Source organism: Lissotriton vulgaris, chromosome 6, assembly GCF_964263255.1.
Source record: "Lissotriton vulgaris chromosome 6, aLisVul1.2, whole genome shotgun sequence".
Classification (NCBI taxonomy): domain Eukaryota; kingdom Metazoa; phylum Chordata; class Amphibia; order Caudata; family Salamandridae; genus Lissotriton; species Lissotriton vulgaris.
Window position 1 is genome coordinate 488210051 of NC_141694.1, and position 27440 is coordinate 488237490.

Sequence of the window (27440 nt, forward strand, 5' to 3'; positions counted from 1 at the left end):
AGCACCCCAAGTACAGGCTTGTGTGCCATGTGGCACACATATATGCCCTAAGGGCATGTCTGTGTGTCACATGGCACAGGTGTGCATGCACAGATGTGCATGCACACCTGGATTCGGTATTTTACCACCCAATTGGATTGGGTGGTAAAATACCGATTCTGTAAGGCCTGTGGGACTCAGAAGAGTCCCATCTACATCAGGAACTTACCGAATCAGTAAAAATACCGATTCGTTTTTTTACCGATTCGGTAAATTTACCTGACTCTGTAAAATAGGGCCCCTACGTCACAAATGACCATTTACCGGTCGGTAAATGGCCACCTACATCTGGCCCTAGGTGATTTATCAGTGAACTAAAAGCTACCATAGGTAATATAAGAACATATATTTAATAGTGCTATTTTAAGAGTGCCATTTAACAATTAATAGTTTGCCAAACCCCTGCGTGAAAACACTTAGAAGATGGAATTGTAGGAAAAGGTATCAAAATCTTCAAAACACTGCTACCTGGGTCCCGGCATTAGTGAAAGGCATCTGATGAATAGACATGTCACTTCTATGCTTCATACTGTAGTGTATTGCAATGTGTGGTTTGTAATGTTTGTGCAGATTGTGCAATATGTTTCACGCTCGAGCTGCACCTCTTCTGCGTGCAACCATTGTTGTTCTTTAAATACCTTATTGTTGTTATTCAAATTATGCGCGTGCTGGCAAACGAAGGGGCGGCAAGGATTCCAGTGGACTGAGTCAGTTCACCCGAGGATCAGAGCCGGTCGATGCTGACTGTCGGTGGCGAGTACTTTGGGAATAAATCCACAATCCTACCTTCTGTTTTCAGAGTCTTCACTAACACTTACAACACATACTTAATAGATAGTCTGAAGCACTCAGTCTCAGTGGCCATCATCTAGCCTTCACGAAAGTAGTAAGCAACTGACAGCGTGCACCAGGACAAACACAAACATTTGTGTAATACCCTCAGAGAAATGCTGTTTGCGTAATCAGCAAGTCAGCAGGTTAGTAACGGAGACCCAATGAGTTCTCTGTGTGCTGCTAGTTGTTTGATACCTAAATTAAAAGCAATTCTAAGAATTGGATGAGGATGGCTCACTCACGTAATGTGACATGCTTCATCATTTATCACCGCGTCCCACCCTGGTAAGGTGTTACTACCAGGGTGGACTTGACCTCAGAATGGGGCATTTCTGAGGGCATTCTTAGCTATTCCTTCTCTCAGGACAATGATTTAGGTCCAGTTTTTTACTTTAAAAAACTATGGGATAATCAACTAAAGTATCTTTTATTTAGGAGGTATCCCTGGTTGATGAAAAGATTACCAAGGGGTAAATATAGAAGGCATACTTAGGTCTAATGACCTGTATACGTCACTGTACAAATAATTATGCCAACATGTTTCTGCCTCTAATCAACCGTGGGTCTAAGGCATTCATCAGGGCTGTGTCTATGCCCCCTACAAAGCAATTAGTAAGTGCTGGGTGGGCTTAGATACAAACATAAGACCTACCTCTCAACTGGTATCATAATTAGCGATAACCTACAAGATAAATACAAAAAGCAGTTACAGTTGACTTAACTTAGCACAATATTCGAGATGATCGCTTTTAGCAAAAAGTTGAAAATATGTAGCATTATATGACACAAATTAATTAGCAACAGACGAGTGATGAGTGTGAGTACATTAACTCTAGCCTTTGGTGACATATATAAGGTTAGTCTCGTGCATATCATATAACAATGCAGTGATCAAAATGAAGAAAACAGACAAAATGAAATACCTACAACTATTTAGCTAGATGCTTCATGTTCTCTTCGGGTGGGTCTTTCCTGTAGTCACACTCTTGAGTCACAAATAGATATATAAGATAGCTTGTAAACAGATATCATCTCTATGGAAAACACCGAAGAATGTTTTAAAAAAAAAAATATATATATATATATATATATATATATATATATATATATATATATATATATATATATAATATATATATATATATATATATATATATATATATATATATATATATATATATATATTTCCCTATTGTGGTTAGAACAGAAATGGCAGTCAAAATATTCAGGCCCCACATGTAGTATAAGTTATATATGGAAGCACTGTGAGAAGTTGGCCTGGTATATAATGCTCACCAATTCTTAGTGATCACTTTGTACCATGCCAAGCAACCCTTATGATGATTGGTTGTAATTCAACCTTGTAGACCAGTTATCCTAGTGGTAACGTGGACAAAGCAGTCTTAGGCTAAACTCTGAAAGGCATGTGAAGACAGCTGTATTACCATACACAACCCCCTTGAATACCAAATGAAAGGACACCACACAGATATATATTGAAAATATATATTGATTTATTAACTATAAAATCCCCTGGACTCTTTATGAGCACAGAAGCACAAGCGTTAAATCACAAGACAGTTTAAAATACACAAAAGTTGCACAATATGGATGAGCCCTAGGGGCCACCTAAACCATATACTAAGAAAGTGGTATAAGAGATACCAATCAGAACGGAAACAGGCCTAGGGCCTTGGGAATCGCTGGAGCTATTCGAGACTAGCAGTGATTAAGTCGGGAAAGGCCCGCGGGACTCGGGTGCAGTGTCTAAAGTGCACGCACTTTCCAATGTAAAGTCTATGGTGCGTAAAAAGTACAAAGTTAGATAGTTCGGAACCTTCCGAGTGACCTAGAATGCTGAAACTTAAGACACAGGCCCTTGAGATGTGTACCAGTGTAGGAACACCGGCAGAGCTGAGTTACCTGACCCACAGGAAGCGGGTGCACACGGTCGAAGTAGTGTCAGATTTCGTCACGCTGGTCGATGGTGCTTGGAGCTGAAGATGCTGCAGGCGGCTCGATGTGAGGAGTTCCGGTGGATCCAAGGGTGGATCTGAAGATGTGAAGACCTGAAAGCAGAGGGGACAATGTTCAAAGTCACTAGCCAGTGACTAACGTGGAACCAGATTGGAACCAGGCGATGTCGGGTGCAAACAGGCGTTGAGGTGTAGCTTCTCTCTGCAGCCACGTGGACACCGGGGGTCGAGGACGTCCAGGATTCGGTCACAAGCTGTCCCACGCAGGCTTCTCGCTGTTGGCTGTGGCGGCAACTTGATCAGAGCAAACAGGCCTTGGCTAATGCAAGCCACGCAGGAATCAAAAGATGCTTAACACTCGGACCAGCAAGGTCAGAGCGAGTGCTCCTTTTCACAGGAGCTTGGGCAAGTCTGGAGCAACCAGACCCGCAGTGTAGTTTGTCGGTTTCGTTGCCAAGATGGCCGCTGACCACTTGGCTAGTGGCCGGGATGGCGCGTCGAGTGGCACAATGCAAAAGGGCCCCACGCAGATCGTGGAGATGCTGGAGAGGTCTTCTTCAGTGCAAGGGCTGCTCGGTGGTGGGGGTTCTCAGGCCCCAAAGCACAACGTCGAGGAGGCCTCGGGTGCTGCGCAGTCAGCTCTTCGGGTGTCTTTTAAGATGTCCGGTCCCACGTCTCTCGGTGCCTCCACGGGTCCCTTCTTTGCAGGGACTGTGGATCGGGCTCTGCGAAGTCTGGGAGTCTGGGTCTTGTCAGGCTCTGGGCTCGGGCTCTGGCGGGAGGCGGCGGAAAAGCAGACGTCGATTCGCTGGTTGGTACCTGTATTCACAGGGTGGCCACTCCTAGGCCACAAGGGAGATTCTCTTCAGTCTTCTGAGAAGCAGAATGTCGAAGTCCAGTCTTCTTCTTTGTTTAAAGTTGATTCAGGATGCTCTGCTGTGCAATGGCACTGCTCCCACTCTTATTCCCAATCTGAGGGGTGGATCACCTACTAGGTCCCTCCTCTGGGAGGAACCAGGAAGGGGGGCGGTTACACCCCCTTTCCTTTGTCCAGCTCCTCGCCAGGCATGGGTCTGGAAAGTCCCAGGACCGGTTTGGACTGGCTTATGCACGGGGACACCTTGTGTGCCCCGGGCATGTCTGATTCTATTCAGCCCTGTCCTACCCAATACACAAAACCCTGTCTGGGGTGGTGCTCGCACCTCCCAAGGCAGGAAACCCTTTGTCCAAGCCTCCCTCGCTGGAAGGACTCCCAGCAGCAGGAGGTCAGACTCGTGTCTGTGGTGGCAGCATCCATTTTGTGATGCTGAGGCTCTGGTTAACTTTAACCGGGGTTAAGGCTACACACATGTCGTGTCCCTCTAGAAGGGTGGAATGCTATCCCCATCGACAGAAGTGTTGAGGGGATAGTATTCCAATTCGTATGACACCTTACTCGACATGTTTTGATAAAGCCAAACCAAAGATAGCATATAACCGCGAGGATTATAATGCACTTAAGAGTATATGGTATGGCAATATCCCGGAACAGCTTAGGGAGTGGTTCCCGACAGCTGCAGACAGGCTCAGCTCATGCTAGAGCACCATCTCACATATTTCCAAGCACTCTGCCTCCAGGATTGATGAGGCCTTCCATAGGAGTGGCTGATAGGAACATATGTGTCCAGTTTAGGGTTAGGCACAGGCATACTGTACCTTAGCAAGAGGTGGTTACACCGACTTGCCCCAGCTGAGTGATCAGCCAGTTGTGTCAAATATGGAGGCCGGGCATGGGGTGGCACAATACATGCTGCAGCCCCTGGTAGGCCTTGGAAACACCTATGCCCTGGGTACCTAGGGTACACTGTTACAGGGGCCAATAAGGTGAACCAGTATCCAATTCGTAATGCACCTAGAGTGCATTGGCAGTAATTTAGAGAGAGAACAGCAGGCAGTGGGTCTGATTAGCAGTCCCACAGCCACATTAAGTCAGAAACCAGTGAAGCAAAAAGCAAAAATTTGGGGTGCCCATAGGATAGCAGACCCTACTCTCCTACACAACCCCCCCCCCCCAAACGCAGGGACATTAGACTAACCTTGACTAGTTGTGTCTTCATGTTCTAAGTGGAAGTACCTGGAGAGACCATCTGCGTTGCCATGGTCAGTCCCTGGGCGGTGCTCCACTGTAAAGTCCATCCCCTGTAGGGAAATGGACCACCTGAGTAGTTTGGGGTTTTCACCCTTCATCTGATTAAGCCATAAGAGGGGCTTATGGTCGGTCTGAATCTTGAAGTGAGTGCCAAATAAGTATGGTCTCAACTTCTTCAGGGCCCACACCACAGCAAAGGCCTCCCTCTCAATAGCTGACCAACGTTTCTCTTTGGGGGTCAGCCTTCTGCTAATAAAAGCAATGGGCTGGTCCTGGCCATCTACATTAAGCTGTGAAAGCACTGCTCCCACTCCCAACTCAGAGGCATCTGTTTGGACAATGAACTCTCTTGAGTAGTCAGGACTCTTCAGGATAGGTGCAGAGCACATGGCCTTCTTCAGGTCATCAAATGCCTTTTGACAGTTTTCTGTCCACTGAACCTTTTTGGGCATCTTCTTAGATGTCAGATCATTAAGAGGAGTCACAATGGACCCATAGTTCTTAACAAACTTCCTGTAGTACCCAGTCAGGCCCAAGAAAGCTCTGACCTGAGTCTGGGTAGTTGGAGGGGACCAGTCCTTGATGGTCTGGATCTTACTCTCCAGTGGTTGAACTTGGCCTCCACCTACAAGGTTGCCCAGGTATACAGCCTTGCTCTGCCCTATCTGGCACTTTGTTGCCTTGATAGTGAGGCCTGCCTTCTGCAGAGCCTCAAGCACTTCCTTCAGGTGGACCAGGTGATCCTCCCAGGTGGAGCTAAAGACAGCAATATCATCCAGATAAGCTGCGCAAAAGTCATCCAACCCAGTAAGGACTTGATTCACCAACCTTTGGAAGGTGGCAGGTGCATTTTTCAAACCAAAGGGCATCACCACAAATTGATAATGCCCACTAGGGGTAGAAAATGCTGTCTTGGCTTTAGACTCCTCAGCTATCCTGATTTGCCAGTAGCCAGCTGTCAAGTCAAATGTGCTCAAATATTTGGCAGAAGCCAACTTGTCAATGAGCTCATCTGCCCTTGGAATAGGGTGTGCATCTGTCCTGGTGACAGCATTGAGTCCTCTGTAATCCACACAGAACCTCATCTCTCTCTTGCCATCTCTGGTGTGAGGTTTGGGGACCAGAACCACTGGGCTAGCCCAGGGGCTCTCTGAAGGCTCAATGACACCTAATTCCAGCATCTTTTGCACCTCAGTCTTTATACAGTCCCTGACATGATCAGGTTGCCTGTAAATCTTGCTCTTTACAGGAAGACTGTCACCAGTGTCCACCACATGGGTACACCAGTTAGTCTGACTGGGTATCAATGAGAACATATGCCTGTATGCCTGTAGAACTTGTCTACAGTCATTTTGCTGATGTTCAGTGAGGCTGCCATCTAAGGCCACACCATCAACTGAGCCATCCTCAGGGTTCTGAGTGAGCAGGTCTGGGAGAGGGTCACTCTCTTCCTCCTGTCCCTCATCTGTAGCCATGAGCAAGCCCATGTCTTCCCTGCTGACATATGCCTTTAGTCTGTTGACATGGAGCACCCTGTGGGGGCTCCTGGGAGTTCCTAGGTCCACCAAGTAGGTGACCTCTCCCTTCTTCTCCATAATTGTATGGGGTCCAGACCATTTGTCTTGGAGTGCTGCTTGGGCCACTGGCTCCAACACCCATACCTTCTGTCCAGGCTGAAACTCAACCAGGACAGCCTTTTGGTCATGCCAAGCTTTCTGTAATTCTTGACTAGCCTCAAGGTTTTTGGATGCCTTTTCCATGTACTCTGCCATCCTGGAGCGGAGACCAAGTACATAGTCCACTATGTCTTGTTTAGGCTTTTTGAGAGGTAACTCCCATCCTTCCTTCACCAGACACAGGGGTCCTCTTACAGGGTGCCCAAACAACAATTCAAAGGGGCTGAAGCCAACCCCCTTTTGAGGGACCTCTCTGTAAGCAAACAAAAGGCAGGGCAGTAGGATGTCCCATCTTCCCCTGAGCTTTTCAGGTAATCCTTTGATCATGCCCTTTAGGGTCTTGTTAAATCTCTCAACAAGCCCATTACGTTGTGGATAATAAGGAGTGGTGAACTTGTAGTTAACACCACACTCCTTCCACATAGCTGTCAAATATCCTGACATGAAGTTGGCACCTCTATCAGATATTACCTCCTTAGGAAACCCCACTCTGGAGAAAACTCCAAGTAAGGCCCTGGCCACAACAGGAGCTGTTGTGGTCCTAAGTGGAATTGCCTCTGGGTACCTGGTGGCATGGTCCACCACCACCAGTATGAATTTGTGCCCAGATGCTGTAGGGGGATCCATTGGACCTACAATATCAATCCCCACTCTTTCAAAGGGAACCCCCACCACAGGTAGTGGTATTAGGGGGGCCTTTGTGGTTCCACCTGCTTTACCACTGGCTTGGCAGGTTTCACAGGAGCGACAAAACTCCTTGGTGTCTTCAGACATGTGAGGCCAGTGAAAGTGAGGGACAAGCCTGTCCCAGGTCTTATTCTGGCCGAAGTGTCCTGCTAAAGGAATATCATGGGCTAAGGTGAGAAGGAAACCCCTAAATTGCAGAGGTATAACCAACCTCCTGGTTGCACCAGGCTTGGGGTCTCTACCCTCTGTGTAAAGGAGTCCTTCATCCCAATAAACTTTATGGGCACCTTGAGCATTCCCAGCAGCCTCAGCAGCAGCCTGCTGTCTGAGGGGTTCAAGAGAAGGACAGGTTAACTGAGCCTGCCCCAAGTCTGCCCTAGAAGGTCCCCCTGTCCCCAGAAACTCAACCTGATCAGGTTCAGGTTCTTCAGAGACAGTTCCTTCAGGGGTCTCAAGACCAGCTTCCTGTGAAGCTTGATCCTCACTTGCAGGCAGTTGGGAAGGCACAGCCTTAACCCTCCTGTTCTTCTTCTTGGAAGGTGCTTGGTCCATTGTTCCAGGATCCAAGACCTGAGGTTCAGAGAGGCACTTTTTGGCCTGTGACCTGGTCACAGCAAGGACATGTGATGATATCCCTAACATCTCTTCATGAGTCCTGTACTCAACTTCTGACCATAGAGAGTTCTCCAGGTCATTGCCCAACAAACATTCAACTGGGAGATCAGCACTAACCACAACTCTTTTTAGGCCAGTTACCCCTCCCCAGGAAAAGTTAACAAGTGCCACACTATGTGTAGTAGTGACATTGCTGGCATTGGTCACCAGGTAATTATCACCTGGCATGTATTGTCCAGGGTCCACAAAGTTAGGTGTCACCATTGTGACACTGGCACATGTGTCCCTGTAAGCTTGAGCCACTTTGTTATTAATCAAAGGCGTCTGTCTGTATTTGCCCAGGTTACTGGGACTGATGTCAGGGGTCAAATCTATGTCCCCTTCACAAATCAGAACAGCCTGTGTAAGGGTTCTGACTAGGTCAGAATCTCCTTCAGTTCCCAAGGTGATACCCACTACCCCCTTGGTTTGTGGACCAGCACTGCTAGCTGTACAAGTGGGTGCAGTTGCCTTAGGGGCTGCAGTGCTGGGGGCTCCACCCTTTTTACACTCACTTGTCCAGTGAGAGGTGTTTTTACAAGTTTTACACCAGGTTTTCTTCTGACCGTCTTTCTTCTTCTTCTTGGAAGTTTGGGACCCACCCTCTGTATCATTTTGGGGCCCTGTTGAAGACTTCTGGTCTTTAGCTTTCTGCTCCCCACCCTTCTGGTCTGTTTTCTTCTGGTCACCACCCTGGTTCTGGTTCTGGTTCTTTTGCTTAACTCTGGTTCTTACCCATTTATCTGCCCTCTTTCCCAATTCTTGGGGAGAGGTCAAATCTGAGTCAACCAAATGTTGATGCAACTGCTGGTTCTGACAATTATTTAAAATTTGTTCTCTCATCAGCAAATTATACAATCCTTCATAGTCTGTAACCTTGCTTCCCAGCAACCATCCCTCCATAGCCTTAGTGGCACACTCAACAAATTCAGACCAGTCCTGAGTCTGTGTCTTCTGGGTATCTCTGAACATTAACCTGTACTGTTCAGTGGTTAAGCCTAACCCATCAATCAGAGCACTCTTCAGGACCAGGTAGTTTCTAGAATCCCCATCACTAACTGTGAGGAGTCTGTCTCGGCCTCTACCTTCAAAGGAGAGCCACAAGATTGCTGCCCACTGCTCCTGAGAGATCTGTTGTACTCTGCAGGCTCTCTCCATTGCAGTGATCCATTTATGGATATCATCCCCAGCTTTGTAGGGGGGCACAATCTTACTCAGGTTTCTGTTATCAAAAGACCTGTCTTTACCCTTGTGGATATTGCTGCCACCAGTGGGTTCTATTACCCCACTCTCTCTAGGCTGTCTTGCTCTAGCAAGTTTCTCTTGGGCCAGGGCAACCTCTAACTCTTGTCTCTGGATCCTCAATTCAGCCTCTCTCATTTTGGCCTCATGTTCCCTTCTCTGAGGGCTAGTCATCTCCCTTCTGGAGTGACCATGAGAACCTCTAGAAGCATGGGAGTTGTTAGAGTCACCTGAGTGAGTCCTTCTCCTCCTAGGCAAGTCCACCTGGGGGTCTGAATGGGTTGTTACCAGATTCAGTCCCAAATAGGCTTAAGTTAGCCTGGTTCAGTCTACTGACCAGCACCTGACTATTTCTGTCATCATCTGACTCACTGCTCCCATCCTCTGTCTCTTCTTCCTCTTCCTCCTCTGGATCTACCTGAGGAGCTCCAGTGATGGGGGCTTCCTCATCTACCAGGATGATAGGGACAGGGGTGTCTACAGTGTCATCCTCTGAAGGATGGCCTCCATCAGCATTCCCAGTGGGGTCTGCCTTAGAGGGCTTTAGAGTCTCAGACTGGTCTAAGAGCTCTCTTAGGTGGTCTGTAGTAGGGGAAGGCCCTGTCTTCAGACCCCTTAAGACACAAAGCTGTCTTAGTTCCTTAAAGGAGAAAATAGCAAATTTGGATGGTGCCCTTGGAGGGTCACTCTTAACAGGGATGTTCCCAGTGGAACCCTCTGCTCCAGACATTGCTCTAGTGTGGGTGGATGTGTTGCAATCTACCTACACTGGTGTTTACCTACTAAACCTATCTAGTAGTTGTAGTCAGGGTGTGCTACTCCCTTTGCTCTACAACAACTAAGTTCAGTAGAACTTAAGTATACTAGTCTTGTTTTATATGTACCTAGCAGGTACCTGTATGATCTTTCAAATGATAATCTCAAAGATTGTAATGGTAAAACAACAGCAAGCTCAGATCCCAATCCGCTGCTCACCAATGTGAGAAGTTGGCCTGGTATATAATGCTCACCAATTCTTAGTGATCACTTTGTACCATGCCAAGCAACCCTTATGATGATTGGTTGTAATTCAACCTTGTAGACCAGTTATCCTAGTGGTAACGTGGACAAAGCAGTCTTAGGCTAAACTCTGAAAGGCATGTGAAGCCAGCTGTATTACCATACACAACCCCCTTGAATACCAAATGAAAGGACACCACACAGATATATATTGAAAATATATATTGATTTATTAACTATAAAATCCCCTGGACTCTTTATGAGCACAGAAGCACAAGCGTTAAATCACAAGACAGTTTAAAATACACAAAAGTTGCACAATATGGATGAGCCCTAGGGGCCACCTAAACCATATACTAAGAAAGTGGTATAAGAGATACCAATCAGAACGGAAACAGGCCTAGGGCCTTGGGAATCGCTGGAGCTATTCGAGACTAGCAGTGATTAAGTCGGGAAAGGCCCGCGGGACTCGGGTGCAGTGTCTAAAGTGCACGCACTTTCCAATGTAAAGTCTATGGTGCGTAAAAGTACAAAGTTAGATAGTTCGGAACCTTCCGAGTGACCTAGAACGCTGAAACTTAAGACACAGGCCCTTGAGATGTGTACCAGTGTAGGAACACCGGCGGAGCTGAGTTACCTCACCCACAGGAAGCGGGTGCACAGGGTCGAAGTAGTGTTGGATTTCGTCACGCTGGTCGATGGTGCTTGGAGCTGAAGATGCTGCAGGCGGCTCGATGTGAAGAGTTCCGGTGGATCCAAGGGTGGATCTGAAGATGTGAAGACCTGAAAGCAGAGGGGACAATGTTCAAAGTCACTAGCCAGTGACTAACGTGGAACCAGATTGGAACCAGGCGATGTCGGGTGCAAACAGGCGTTGAGGTGTAGCTTCTCTCTGCAGCCACGTAGACACCGGGGGTCGAGGACATCCAGGAGTGGGTCACGAGCTGTCCCACGCAGGCTTCTTGCTGTTGGCGGTGTCGGCAACTTGATCGGAGCAAACAGGCCTTGGCTAATGCAAGCCACGTAGGAATCAAAAGATGCTTAACACTCGGACCAGCAAGGTCAGAGCGAGTGCTCCTTTTCACAGGAGCTTGGGCAAGTCTGGAGCAACCAGACCCGTAGTGTAGTTTGTCAGTTTCGTCGCCAAGATGGCCGCTGACCACGTGGCTAGTGGCCGGGATGGTGCGTCAAGTGGCACAATGCAAAAGGGCCCCACGCAGATCGTGGAGATGCTGGAGGGCTCTTCTTCGGTGCAAGGGCTGCTCGGTGGTGGGGGTTCTCAGGGCCCAAAGCACAACATCGAGGATGCCTCGGGTGCTGCGCAGTCAGCTCTTCGGGTGTCTTTCAAGATGTCCGGCCCCACGTCTCTCGGTGCCTCCAGGGGTCCCTTCTTTGCAGGGACTGTGGATCGGGCTCTGAGAAGTCTGGGAGTCTGGGTCTTGTCAGGCTCTGGGCTCGGGCTCCGGCGGGAGGCGGCGGCAAAGCAGACGTCGATTCGCTGGTTGGTACCTGTATTCACAGGGTGGCCACTCCTAGGCCACAAGGGAGATTCTCTTCAGTCTTCTGAGCAGCAGAATGTCGAAGTCCAGTCTTCTTCTTTGTTTAAAGTTGATTCAGGATGATCTGCTGTGCAATGGCACTGCTCCCACTCTTATTCCCAATCTGAGGGGTGGATCACCTACTAGGTCCCTCCTCTGGGAGGAACCAGGAAGGGGGGTGGTTACACCCCCTTTCCTTTGTCCAGCTCCTCGCCAGGCCTGGGTCTGGAAAGTCCCAGGACCGGTTTGGACTGGCTTATGCACGGGGACACCTTGTGTGCCCCGGGCATGTCTGATTCTATTCAGCCCTTTCCTACCCAATACACAAAACCCTGTCTGGGGTGGTGCTCGCACCTCCCAAGGCAGGAAACCCTTTGTCCAAGCCTCCCTCGCTGGAAGGACTCCCAGCAGCAGGAGGTCAGACTCGTGTCTGTGGTGGCAGCATCCATTTTGTGATGCTGAGGCTCTGGTTAACTTTAACCGGGGTTAAGGCTACACACATGTCGTGTCCCTCTAGAAGGGTGGAATGCTATCCCCGTCGACAGAACTGTCGAGGGGATAGTATTCCAATTCGTATGACACCTTACTCGACATGTTTTGATAAGGCCAAACCAAAGATAGCATATAACCGCGAGGATTATAATGCACTTAAGAGTATATGGTATGGCAATATCCCGGAACAGCTTAGGGAGTGGTTCCCGACAGCTGCAGACAGGCTCAGCTCATGCTAGAGCACCATCTCACATATTTCCAAGCACTCTGCCTCCAGGATTGATGAGGCCTTCCATGGGAGTGGCTGATAGGAACATATGTGTCCAGTTTAGGGTTAGGCACAGGCATACTGTACCTTAGCAAGAGGTGGTTACACCGACTTGCTCCAGCTGAGTGATCAGCCAGTTGTGTCAAATATGGAGGCCAGGCCAGGGGTGGCACAATACATGCTGCAGCCCCTGGTAGGCCTTGGAAACACCTATGCCCTGGGTACCTAGGGTACACTGTTACAGGGGCCAATAAGGTGAACCAGTATCCAATTCGTAATGCACCTAGAGTGCATTGGCAGTAATTTAGAGAGAGAACAGCAGGCTGTGGGTCTGATTAGCAGGCCCACAGCCACATTAAGTCAGAAACCAGTGAAGCAAAAAGCAGAAATTTGGGGTGACCATAGGATAGCAGACCCTACTCTCCTACAAGCACAACAACACTTCAGATACACTTAAAAGATAAAACCACGCCCCATCCTCTTTTGTAATAGGAACGATTTACAAGGATACCAAAATATCCTGTTTCACTGCCTCTTGAAGGACCTACATTCTAAAAATCCTCAAAAACACTCCATGCAAGACTTACTTCAACAAGGTCAGGAACCCACTTGTCACCCAACTTGGCCCATCGACCAGCTGTCTGATGCCGTGGTTTTTTGTCTGGAAGTTCCCCCTTTTAAGCTTCCAGGTCACTCTAAAATGAGATGATCATTTGAACCTGTGTCTGCAGGCTGTAGTCGAGGGGCAGGTGAGAAAATCCGGACTGGAGCTGTAATCCTCGCACTATTTTAAAGGACAAGGGAACCCACTAGGTAAGCCAGGACCTGGGGTATCAGTTACTAAAGAAACAAAGGTCCTTGACAAGGAAGTTAGCAACCATAGTAATTATAGGCCACAATATGCACTATAATAACCAAATAAGTCCAGCCGGACAAATGTATTCAATAGTTAAATAAATTAATTTGGGAGAAAACAATGAAACAGTGGGACACAGTCCTGCATCCACAGTGCTACACGTACATTAAGACAATACATACACAAAGGGTATTTCAGGCATGTGAGGAAAAACGGAGCAAAAGGCAGTATTTACAATATGTTTGCTTCACATATGTGGGAAACAGAATGTTTTAGGCACATAATAGTGAACTAGTGTTAGGCCCACATATCATGTCGACGGCGTTTCGATCCAGTCAAAGATAATGGATCATCATCAGGACAACCATTGCCTGCCTGAATTAAAGCCTGTATGAACAAGGACAAAGGGGGACATATGACAATACATTAAACATTTGCGTAACTCTTAGGATAATTCTAAATTGGACTCATACCATGCTTTAAGGTGTTACTTGATCATTCTTTTGAGAGAAGTGTCAAGCAACCTGTGTAGAACATCCACGGCGTAATCCTCGCACAGCACGCTTCAGGATCTGAGGGTCCCACCCCACGGCGTGACATGCCCGCACCTTGCACCTCAATCATACATCGATATGGGGGCATTTCCCCAAGGCCTATGGCACGTAAGTATGTGTGTGGGAGGAGGCGATGTAACGAGCTCTAGAAACCCTCCAGAACATTTCTGGATGACATGTCAAAAAGGAAAATTATATATTTTCCTGGATTTTTACATGTGCCACCAGCCTCTGTTTTTTAGATTTTTTTGAAAAGAAGGTATTTGTGTGAAGGGCCAGTACTCACTAGCAAGTAATTGTGTATTGCTATTTTTTTTAGCAAAGCCTACATGCACAGGCTATTGCGATTCCTCAGAAGCGATTCCTTTATAGTCGCTATTAAGGAATTGCAATTGCTTAGCTTGATGCATGTGGCAGAAAATCTTTTGTCTTTGTCTCTGGCTGTAATTGTTGAAGGAGTTGTGAGCCATATGCTCATATATTGAGTTGTAATGATATGATAGAGATTGGATGTCTGAGATGAAATTGGCACGACTTATATTTTGATATGTATCTTGTTCTGGACTCCATCTACGACTTCGCTGTCTCTGCATGTTTTTACTTGTCCTGAGGAAGACCCTACATGATGGCTTTTCATTACCACAGTCACCAGGTTCAAAACTGACGCATTATTTGCTCATGTCCTGAGTCACTGTAACCTTAATCCAATGACATAGCCACCCGCAAACACCACCAGCTGATCCGCACCACCAAAAGGACAACATTCAGAGAACGACTGGACAACAACACCCACAACAGCAAAAAACTATTCAGCATCGTTAAAGAGCTCTCCAACCCCAGCGCCTGCAACAACGACATCACACCCTCGCAAGACCTCTGCGACTCACTCGCCTCATTCTTCCACCGCAAGATCGCCGACATACACAACTGCTTCAGCGCACAGACCACGCACCCAACCACCGAACCAACGCCCCCCACCACCACCCTCTGCACCTGGACCCTGGTCAGCACCGAAGACACCACTCGCATGATGAACACCATCCACTCCGGCTCCCCAACCAACCCCTGTCCACACCACATCTTTAATAAAGCTGACTCCATCATCGCACCCCAACTCCGGGACACCATTAACAGCTCCTTCACATCCGCCACCTTCCCAGAGAGCTGGAAACATGCCGAGCTGAGCGCCCTCCTAAAGAAACCCACTGCAGACCGCACGGACCTCATGAATTTCCGACCCATCTCGCTCCTCCTTTTTACTGCCAAAGTCATCGAGAAGACCGTCAACAAACAACTCTCCGCCTTCCTCGAGACAAACGGATCCCTTGGCCCCTCGCAGTCCGGCTTCCAAGCCAACCACAGCACCGAGACCGCAGCTACCGACGGCATCAGGTCCCTGCTCGACAACGGGGAAACAGCTGCCCTCATCCTCCTGGACCTCTCAGCAGCCTTCGACACCGTTTGCCACCGCACCCTGATACATCGCCTCAGCAACACCGGAATCCAAGGATCGGCCTTGGAGTGGATCATCTCGTTCCTTGCCGGAAGAACCCAGAGAGTCCCCCTCCCCCCGTTCCGATCCGCGGCCACCGAAGTCATCTGCGGCGTTCCGCAAGGATCCTCGCTCAGCCCCACCCTCTTCAACGTCTACATGAGCCCCCTCGCAGCCATCGCACGCCAACACAACCTCAACATCATCTCCTACGCAGACAACACCCAGCTGATCCTCTCCCTCATCAACGACCCCACCACCGCCAGAACCAGCCTCCAGGAAGGAATGAAAGACGTCGCGGAATGGATGAAACTCAGCCGTCTGAAACTGAACTCAGACAAGACGGAAGTCCTCATGCTGGGACCATCCCCCTCCGCCTGGGACGACTCCTGGTGGCCCCCGGCCCTGGGCACCGCCCCCAAGCCAACGGACCACGCACGCAACCTGGGCTTCATCCTGGACTCCTCCCTCACAATGACCAAGCAAGTCAACGCCGTCTCGTCATCCTGCTTCAACACCCTGCGCATGCTCCGAAAGATCTTCCGGTGGATCCCCACCGAAACCAGTAAGATGGTCACCCAGGCCCTCGTCACCAGCCGTCTGGACTACGGGAACATCCTCTATGCTGGAACCACAGCCAAACTACAGAAAAGACTCCAGCGCATACAGAACGCCTCGGCACGACTCATCCTGGACATCCCCCATCACAGCCACATCTCTGCCCATCTGAGAGACCTGCACTGGCTCCCCGTCAGCAAGAGGATCACGTTCAGACTCCTCACCCACGCACACAAGGCTCTCCACGACATGGGCCCCAAATACCTCAAGAACCGCCTTACATTCTACACACCCACCCGCAAGCTCCGATCGGCGAGCCTCGCCCTCGTCTCCGTCCCACGATTCGCGAAACCACCGCCGGAGGAAAATCCTTCTCCTACCTGGCGGCCAAGACATGGAACTCCCTCCCCACCCACCTACGGCTGGCCCAGGACCACCCCTCCTTCAGGAAACAACTCAAGACCTGGCTGTTCGAGCAGTAGAGACTACCCCCTCCCAGCACCTTGAGACAGCCCTTGAGACCCTAGCGGGTGAGTAGATCGCTCTACAAATTTGTTTGATTGATTGATTAATTGACATAGTGGGTTATTGTTGAACTCTTTTAAATAAACTTGGATGAAGATCTTTTATAATTGTGTTATTTATGGATTGATGTAATGTTTGTCAGTTTATTATTGCCACAATATTGTATTACACTATATGTTACATTAGTCACTGATAATTGATGTAGATTGTTCATGTTATGTACGACAGCCTCACTTACCAAATTAAATATACATATGATGATTTGAATTATTTTTGTGGTGTGTCCAGATCTAGACTGAATGAGAAGTGATGTTTGTCAGTTAATTGTGAGTCTGTCGAAGCAATTGTCTTCCCCCAACAGAACACATTGTAGAATATATCAGGTTCTGAGGAACACAGGGTTACCCCTTTGACTATAAAGATAGATCAAGAAGGATCAGGAGGCAGGACCCAGGAGCAGCTAGAGTCCAGGACACAGAGAGCATCATCAGCTACCTGGAGCTGAGCTATTTAGGTGCTGCACCTTTGATTGAAGCTGGATTGGAATTCGTACAGAAGGTTAATGTATTTGAGGTATTGGGTGACTTGCACTGCTACATATATGATAGAGCGCAATTTGCTCTGTCATTTGTAGAGGTGCATTATATTCATGGGTAGTCAGCGCCTGCACATAATCTTTTATTGGGATAACATTGTGTCATTAGATCATGTACTGTAATAACGTGAAAAGTGAAGTGCTAGAGGTATTCAGTGTAAAGATGAGGAAGTCAACTTTGAAATTATATGTGACTAGACGAAAACGTTACTTTGTTGTAATATATAGGTGATTAACAAAAATGTCTATGATTAGAATGTTTATGTAATGCATTGATTTAATTGTACACAGTAATGATGTCCACTTATGCATGTGCCTTGTGAGATAAATGTACTGTTTCTTTTGTTGGCAGAATTCTGTAGGCCTAACATGTATTTCTCTCTGGTCCCGCTCACGTTAAGATTTGCTAGTAAAATTCATGTGTATGCAGAATTTTTCTTTCTCACGTTTCTGTTGCAGGTGGAGGAAGTCATCCTTCTTCGTTAGAATAATGTCTTTGTTTTAGGAGTTAGGCTTAGGGAGAAAAAGATACATTTGAACAGCGATGTTGATAATGTGGGACAGTGTTCTTTCTCACCGGAGAGAGCCCGGGAATCAAGGCCATTGAGCCAAGGCCTGGAGCATTGCTGCCGCAAGAAAAGTTACCTACAAGTAGATGGCTGGCTTGGATGGGTTGGTGCCAAGGGGCATTCTGAGACGAGATCCACTGTTCTTCTATTACAGTTAGGGACAGAGTCTGGGGACTTCTGCTTTGCTATAAGAAGGAGAGCATCTTAGAACCCTGCAACTCCTGAGGCGGAAGCCGGGAGACCACTGAATTTTTAAAAACTGTATTTTTCTCTTGTGTCACTAACTGCTAAATATTTTGCATTTTAAAGCGCACTCACCCATCTGGCACCACCATAGCGGGCTTGAGAAACGCCTAAACAGCGACCCCTTCGCTGCAACAAACTAATCCAAAACAAACAATTTTGCCGCCATTGACGGCGAGGATTCGAGGCCACGCCTACCCTAGGCCACGCCCACCCGCCCTTCACAGTATAAAACGCTGCTGACAGCGTAAACAATTCAGAACCCTGCAACTCCTGAGGCGGAAGCCGGGAGACCACTGAATTTTTAAAAAACTGTATTTTTCTCTTGTGTCACTAACTGCTAAATATTTTGCTTTTTAAAGCGCACTCACCCATCTGGCACCACCATAGCGGGCTTGAGAAACGCCTAAACAGCGACCCCTTCGCTGCAACGAACTAATCCAAAACAAACAATTTTGCCGCCATTGACGGCGAGGATTCGAGGCCACGCCTACCCTAGGCCACGCCCACCCGCCCCCTTTCCCATCTCATAAGGATGTGCAATCACTGGACGCGCAGCGGACGGGCGCAGCGGGCGCGCCGTCAGCGCGCCGAAGGCGCGCCAAAGGCAAGCCCGTCTGGGCCCGTCCGGGCCCAGCCGGCCCTAGGCCCAGCCACTCTGCCCTCTGCAGCCCGTAACGACCAGACCTACACTCGCGCGGACTTATTAGCCTTAAACCCCAACAAACACCCCTCCTGCTCGCGCTTCTTGATTGGAGACACCCAATTCTCCGGTTGTGACCGCTGCGATCCCGCCAATCAGAACACGGCACCCAAGGGCTTGCACCTAGGCCTACTTAACTGCAGGTCGCTCGTGAAACACTCACACGAAGTGAACCTCTTAATCACAAACAATGCCTTAGACATTCTGTTTTTAACAGAAACCTGGCTTACCCCCAGCAGTGGCCCAGACATCGTTCTAGCACTCCCCCCCGGGTACGTCATGTGCTCACTGAACAGACCAGAGGGAAGGGGAGGTGGACTAGCGATAATTCTTAAAGACACCCTCACCTGTAGAACATCCGATGGCAACATCAAGGGATACGAAAGCTGCCACTATACAATACAAATCTCCCCTGTCACTTCGTTGTCAGGAACGCTGGAATATCGTCCGCCAGGCAATCTAGGAGACTTTCCGAACAAAATTATTGACCAGACCTCCATCAAATGCACGTCCACTACTAACTACCTACTACTAGGAGACCTAAATGTACATTTCTTGGACCCGGATGACAAGCAGGCCAGTGAACTACTCCAGGATTTCACCTCAATGGGCCTTGACCTTAAAAATCCACAGGCCACTCATGAAAGAGGGCAACTACTTGATCCTATTCTCTCCAACATCCCCAACCTGAGAACCCTTGACCATATCCCCCTTCCCTGGACGGACCACTTTTTGGTCCCCCTAGTATGGGACATCATCACTACGCCCCCTCCACCCCCAAAAACCAGAACGTATACCAGACGATGGCAGAAACTGGAACCAGACGTCTGGGCAGCCAAACTCAGAGAAAACGTTCCCCACTCCCCCCACGACACCTTAGTAGGGGACAAAGAATTCAGTACCTGGATTACCCAATCGCTCGACGCCATTCTGCCTAAAACCCACTCTCTGAGACACACCAAGAGAGTCAATCCCTCACCCTGGTATACCCCGGAACTCAACCTGCTGCGTAAGGCTTGCAAAAGGAATGAACGTATCTGGAGGAAGGAAAAAACCGAGGAACAAAAAGAATCATTCCGCACCTCTATAAAATCCTACAAAAAAGAGCTCCGCAACATCAAAACTAGCTTCTACGAGAACAGAATTAAAAACGCTGCCTGCTCGGCCCATGAAACCTATTCAGTTCTTAAAGAACTCCTCCACGCCCCTGATCCCCCACTCAAACCCCTCGATCCCAAAGAAGCTGAAATTAAATGTAACAAATTAGCCACCTTCTTTGACGAGAAGATTCAAAAAATTCTTCTTACCATACCCCCCCCCGAACAGGCCCACACACAGCAGGATCTCACCACCATCACCACCGATCCTCCTATGCTGCCAGCCCTCCCCCAACCCTCCCTGGACGCTTTTGGCCCCGTAACAACGGAAGAAGTAGGAGCAACGCTGGCCTCAATCAAAAGCGGCTCCCCCCTCGACCCTGCACCCCTCCGCTTCCTAAAAAAAGTGTCGAGTACCATCATCCCTCCCCTCACGGCCCTGATCAACTCCTCCCTCTCGGAGGGCATAGTCCCCCCCCAGCTGGAAAGCGGCAGCAGTCAAAGGTCTATTGAAAAAACCCTCCTTAGACCCGCAGGACTTCGCCAACTATAGGCCCATATCCCTTCTCCCTGGAAACAGCAAGATCGCAGAGAAGCTGGTAAACAAGCAATTATCGCTTTACCTAGAAAGCAACAACCTCTTAGCGGTCTCCCAGACAGGGTTCCGTCCAGGTCAGGGCACGGACATCGCCCTCCTGGCAGCGGTGGAGAAGGCCAGAAGCATCCTGGACACAGGAGGATCAGTGGCAGTGATCCTCCTAGATCTCAGTGCGGCCTTCGACACTGTAGACCATCCCACCCTAATCCACCGACTGGGAGAGATCGGACTAAAGGGTATGGCCTTGAAATGGCTAGAATCCTTCTTATCAGGACGCTCCTTCCAGGTGCGGGAAAACGACAGCTGCTCATCCACCATCCCCCTCCGGTGTGGAGTACCGCAGGGCTCATCCTTGAGCCCCACGTTATTCAACGTGTACATGGCCCCACTGGAGAAGAGGGTCAGCTCGTTCGGCGTGTCAGTTATTAACTACGCCGACGACACTCAGCTGGTCGTAACCCTTTCACACCCCCATCACGCCCCATCCGATCTCCACAGCTGCCTCTCCGAAGTCCACCGATGGATGAATCTCTCCTCACTGAAACTGAATGGGTCCAAGACTGAGATCCTCTTGATGGGCCACAAGGGGCCCTCTCTGCCACCTCACCTTTGGCCTAGTTGCCTAGGTGACCCTCCCGCACCCAAGGAAGAGGTCAAGAGCCTTGGTGTGTGGATCGAGAAGGACTTGAGCTTTAAAACTCAGGCTAAAAGAACGGCAGGGACATGTTTTGGGCTACTCAGAGCCTGCAGGAAGATCTTTCCCCTGCTCCCCGATACTGCAAGGAGGCTCCTCATTCAGGGTCTAATCCTGGCAAGATTAGACTACTGTAATGCCATCTACTTGGGAGCCCCTGAAGCCACCTTGAACTCGCTGCAGAAAGTCCAAAACGCCGCCGCCCGCCTTCTCACGGGCACACCAGGAAGATCCTCCGCCAGGCCGGCTCTTAAATCCCTCCACTGGCTCCCAGTCAGAGAAAGGGTCGTCTTCAAGGCCCTTTGTCTGGCCCATAAAACCCTCAACAATAACGGCCCCCCCCTTCTTAAAGAACTCCTAATCCCATACAAAGCGGAGAGAGACCTCCGGTCTAACGTAGAAAATCTTATCGTAGTCCCTAGAGTCAGAAAAGCCAAGACCGGTGGCCGTCGCTTCTCGGTTCACACGGCCAAATGTTGGAACCATCTACCACGAAGACTCAGGACAGAACCGAACTACCTCCAGTTCAGAAAAACCTTAAAGACCCTCCTTTTCCCGCAGATATAATTTTATCAGACGGCTGAAACCCTTGGAGAAGCAGGTCAGCGCTGGGATGCTCTTTGAGTTACTACGCGCTTTATAAAACCATTAAATAAATAAATAAATAAATCTGTAGCTTTATGCTACTTTACCTATTTAATGTGAATGGTCTTCTTAGGAAGCCTTCGCAAGCTGACAACTTTTCAGACCTTGCCTTGGCGAATGCTAAGTAGGGATGTCAGGTTAGTAGTAGTGTAGGGACAGATTAAATGCTTTTTACCTACAAGCCTCCGATGAAGGGGACTCTTGCCATCGCAGCTGTTATATTCTGTGTCGTGATACTGGAATTCGTTTTCTTGTGTATGCTGCACCGTCTTCATTTCACTCGTAGGTTTGGCTTTGTATTAGTTACAATGTACTTTTACACCTTCGTCTTGATGTGTTTATCTGTTCAACTGTTCTTGACTTTGTAATATACCTACTAACCTTGGATCGGGAGTCTGTGATCTTTCAGAGTCATTGTTCATTGGAACTGGAATGTGTTAGTTTGCTAATGACTTTTCTTACCCTCCTCACTTTCAAGCAGATAAAAAGAGACATTGGCCAGGGATTCCAGAGTAAATCTAGAACGTGGAACCTGGCTCCTTTCAGTTGGTAGCAGTGTAGGATGGTTGTCTCTTGAAGTGAGGGGATAATCTAGAAAACTCTAGAAAATATTTAGACACATAAAGCCCCAAAATAGAGCCCAATGATCAAGAACGGAGAACAACGGAGATTGATTGTGCAGCAGAACAGCAACGAGTGTAGAAGTGAGTATGAATAGGGATGGGTTTTGCGGTATATTGTGGAGAGTGTTGATTGAGCGATGTCTTGCGGAGTTGGAATGATATTTAAGTGAATGTGGTTTTCGGACCAGATACGGTGCAAGAGGTTTATTTTGCTTGGTTATGGGGCTCAAGAGTAGCCTAAGATCCCTGGATATGTTTGTGGTGTAGAAAGCACTGATTTGTTGTAAATGTCAGACCGTTAGTTTGTTCTCAGATAAGTAAGCCAGCAGGACACTCTGTCCGTGTAGCTCTTTTTAAACTTACCGAAGGATCGTGGGGCAAATTATCAAGGGGGTTTATCTCCGCTTTTTTGGCTTTAAAAGCCAAGAAAGCGGAGATAAAATGATCTCCCTATTACCTAGCTGTCGCTAACACCAGTTAGCAACAGCTTATAGGAGATAGCGACCATCTTGGGCCCCACTTTGCATGTCAGTGATATTTATCACTAATGACATGCAAAGTGGGCGTGCCAAGATGTTAGCAACTGGAAACAGTCACTAACATCGCTATCTCCTATTACCAACTTTTGGAGATATTCGCGCTAAGCGCGAATATCTCCAAAAGCTAACACCGGCCCTGAGCAGTTCTTAGCCATGTTATCCAATGGGAGGTGGATAGCATGGCTAAGAGCATTAGCTCGGTAATGCATGAATATCGCTGACTTTTCAGCGATATTCATTCATTTGCGGCGATTTTTATCGCATTTGCGATAAACCTTGGTAATACCAAGGTTTATTTGCGGTAAAAATTGCCGCAGCTCTGCGGTAAATTTTTGTCTCTAACCAAGCAATAGCGATAATTATCGCTATTGCTTGGTAATATGCCCCCGTGTTTTTAAACTCACTGCCATTTAAAACTGTTATTGTGTTGAATTTGACTGTATGAATTTGGATTGTTTTTTAAAAAAATTGATTTAATTGCACTTACCTTAACAGAAGAATCTGCACATCTCTGGGAGGGTGACGGGTAAGGTTTTGCGCAGTTGCACTTCCGCCTGCTTTCAGGAAGTACATCAGGGCAGGTTGCCGCTCTAGATGTTTAATGGTGACAAACATAAAAGCATGGCCCCTAAGCTCGCATAGTGATTGCTCTCAGAGAATTAAGCCAGCAGGACATTCTGTCCGTGTAGCTCTTTTTAAACTGACCGAAGGATCGTGTTTTTTTTTAACTCACTGCCATCTTAAACTGTTACTGTGTTGAATTTGACTGTATGAATTTGGATAGTTTTTTTAAAACTTGATTTATTTGCACTTACCTTACCAGAAGATTCTGCACATCCCAGGGGGGTGACAGGGAAGGTTTTGCACAGTTGCACTTCTGCCTGCTTTCAAGGAAGTAAATCAGGGCGGGTTGCCGCTCTACATGTTTAGCAGTGACGTAGATAAAAGCATGGCCGCTAAGCGCCCGCGCCAAAACCAAGACTGTCTGCACTCGTCCGCTCCCGGCCCGTGCCTAGTGGCAGGGATGCTGCCAGTTTTAGCTCTCATCTTGTTACAGGGCCGAGTTATACTCTGGATCAATTACGAGGCTACAACACTGGTGGTAAGTGTTGTAGGAAGTTCAGTCCTACTAGTTTTTCAGCTGCGGCACTGTTTCAGTGCCCTGATTGCTGTTTTTATATTCACCCCTCTAAAGTGCAATTGGTGTCATCTAGCTCTAATTTTGGCCCAAACAGGCTGTGTTGGAGGAAGACAGTAATGTGTACATTGATTCATGCATGCTCTCGCTGCAAGCATGCACTAGAGTTTGCTATGTTTGTGGAGACACACGCTGTGGACCTTGCCTTTATTGTGGAAACATGGGGGGGAAGCCTCCGCCTCAGATCCAGACCTAGCAATGGCTGTTCCTGCTGGGTTTACTATGTTCAGGCAAGATCGGGTGGGAAAAAGGAGTGGGGGATTGGCTGTAATTTTTAGAAGCAAGTGGAAAGGGACGTTTAGTCCCCAAAATAATGAATCAATTTTGGAATCCTTACTATTTAAAATTACAATAGATAACCATTACACTTTTTTTCCCATTTCTTTTTATTGAAACAAGGCATAAAAGAATAAAGGCATAGTACAGAGGAGACACTCTCCCACATAACGTTACATCTTACCAAAGAAAGAGGGGGGGGGGGGAACAGGTAACAGATGCATTAAGAAATCACGGGGATGAGGGAGTATCAAAGATAGAGCCTACAGGTGGCACACAAATCTCCCCCCTGTAACGGTTCCACAACCACCACACTGATGCCCACTTACGAGGTCGGCCCCTCGCCACATAAACAGTCTTCTCCCGGAACATACAACAATCCATAGTCTCTTTTCCATCCCTCAAGGGTGGGTGGCCGCTCGGATCCCCACTGCTGTGCCATGTTCCTTTTCGCTATCATATCACCCAGTGTTGCCCATTTAGTGCGCGCTGAGTTAGGATCAGTAGGCTCCCAAACATTAAGGAGGCATCTTCTCACCTCTAGCAACACCGCCACCCCAAGACCTCTTGCATAGTATCATGTATTGCACTCCAATACTAGAATATACATCGATATTCCCAGAGGATATGTACCTTCAAGACCACACCCCTGTCTGCACAAGCCAGTGCCAGATAGTCCCATCCGAACTAGACAGGCCCTGTGACAGAAACCCTGTGCAGTATTTTCAACTGAACAAGCCTCAATCGTACTGGGATCGCGACTTCCTTCGGAGAGGACAGAGCCGATTGCCAGTCCTCATCATCTAATTCAATTCCATCTCGCGTCCATTTATTCCTCAGTTCAACAAGGAGATCTGCTCTGTGATTAATCAAATTTTTATAAATCAGGGAAATAGTCTTCTCTGGCATATGACCATCTAATATTCTGTCTTCTAGGGGTGAGGCCTCGGGTAGATTCGCTTCCGCAGGCAGAGCCACCTTCAATGCATGTCTGACCTGCACATAGCGAAAATACTCAGTCCTCCTCAACTCAAATTCAGCCTGCAATTCTTCAAACGTTTTAATCCTCCCCTTAACTCAAATATCGCCAATGGTTGAGATCCCGATCAGGTCCCACTTATCAAAGCCTTTCGTGTTCCAAAGCTTGCCCAACTTTTCTGAGTCAAACAGTGGGGTGGCCAGTGTCTATTGGTCCCTCCATCCCAAGGAGCTAGTGGTGTCGTGCCAAATCCGCACTGCATGTTTAGTCAGTCCCGTCAAGCACCCCTTCGCTGACCTAGCATACAACGCCCTATCATAATTGCCTCCAGGGAGAAGCCACCTATCCATCGCATAACCAGGATCTGAAACTAGCCCATAAGTACCCTGATGAATTGCCGCCAGCTGAGAGACCCAGTAGTAACGCTTAATATCAGGGAGGGCAACACCGCCGTCATACCATGGAAGCGTCAATTTAGCTAATGCAATACGGGGTCTACCCTCCCATAGCAGACTACGCTGCAACCCTTCCACCTCTCGAAAATAACTAGCCGGCACTATATATAATGTATTCTGAAGGGCGTAAAGAAAACGAGGCAGAGACATCATTTTAAAAAGGGTTGCGCGCCCCAGTAGGAAGAGAGGAAACTTCTTCCAGCTGGATGTGTCACTCCTCAATCTAACCAAAAGGGGAAGGAGATTCATAACATAACGGATTGTAGGGTCAAGGGAAATGAAAATCCCCAGTTACTTAAAGCCGTCTGTAGCGATCTGAATCGGGCAATTTCGCGGGGGGACCGGAGTCTCCCCACTGAGAACGAACAAAAGAGACTTCCCCCAGTTTATAGACAGCCCAGAATTCCTACCAAAGGAGTTCAACACATCACAAACAACAATTAGGGACTTTCTAGGCGAGGTCAGGTAAAGTAAAATGTCGTCCGCATACAGAGAAATCCGGTCCTTCCACCACGGGGACCATCGAATACCCCGTATAGAGGGCTCCCAGCGGATCCAGGCCGCCAACGGTTCAAGGGCCAGCAAAAACAGAAGAGGTGAGATGGGACATCCCTGTCGGGTGCCCCGCTCAAGGCAAAATAGCGCTGAGACCCGTTTTTTTACCACTACCTGAGCTAGTGGTTCAGTATACAACAAACGCACCCAACGGATGAAGTCTGGCCCAAAGCCCAATTTAGCCAGAACTGCCCACAAATACGGCCATTCTACGGTGTCAAAGGCCATTGTTGCATCAAGCAAAGCTATAATGGCAGGCTCATTTAGAGTATGAGCTCTGGCTATCACACCATGTAACCTGCGCAAGTTTAGGGCCGTATTTCTATGAGGAATAAAGCCTGATTGATCGGGATGTATCAGTCCGCTTATCACCTTAGTCATTCTATTAGATAAAAGCTTGGCAAGTATTTTAGGTTCTGCATTCAATAACGAGATAGGCCTATACGAAGCACAATTAGATCTTGGCTTACCCTCCTTATGAATAACCACAACAGAAGCCACTCTTTGATCATAGGGCAGTATCCCTTTCTCCCGGGCCTCAACAAACATGCCTCTAAGGTATGGGGCAATCTTATCAGGCCGAAGCTTATACAGCTCAATTGGGAGTCCGTTATGTCCCATTGCCTTACCCGGATTCAAAGAGTGCACCGATAGGGCTATTTCGTCTGTGGTAAGGGCACTATCCATGAAATCACGGTCTTACCTAGACAAGCACGGAAGCTGTAAATCTAGCATCAGTGAGTGGGAGTCTTCCTCCGGCAGATCCGAGACCGAGGTGTACACCGTTTGAAAATAATCCGCAAAACTATCCACTATATTCTGGGGGTCTGTAAGTCGTGCTCCCTCCGCTGTCACAAGTTCTGGGACAACACGATCTGCCCTATCCTTCTTGTCCAACCAGGCAATAAGTTTCCCTGATTTATCTCTGACGTCGTACAACCGCCCCTGCTGCTCCCTACTTAGGGCTCTGGCGCTATCCATGACCAGCGATCTATACTCAAGCTGCTGAAGCTTCAGAACGTGCAGTTTAGCACAAGTCACCTCCTGCTCCAGTCCCACCTCCAAGCGGCCTATCTCCGATTCTACTGCAACAATTTCTTTGTCTCTTTCCTTCTTTGCTCCCGCTATCAATGACAGAGCCTGGTCCCTAATA

At 48.2% G+C, this 27440-nt stretch overlaps 1 protein-coding gene across 1 annotated transcript in view; it reads right to left on the reverse strand.

The window, feature by feature from the left end:
* The window catches only part of LOC147707477 (uncharacterized), a 62851-nt gene extending 35943 nt beyond the window's left edge, over positions 1–26908 (reverse strand). The window contains exon 1 of the mRNA XM_086925651.1: positions 26758–26908. Coding sequence (XP_086781777.1) covers positions 26758–26908 — 151 coding nt within the window. The remainder of the gene's footprint in view (positions 1–26757) is intronic.
* Positions 26909–27440: the final 532 nt, after the last annotated feature.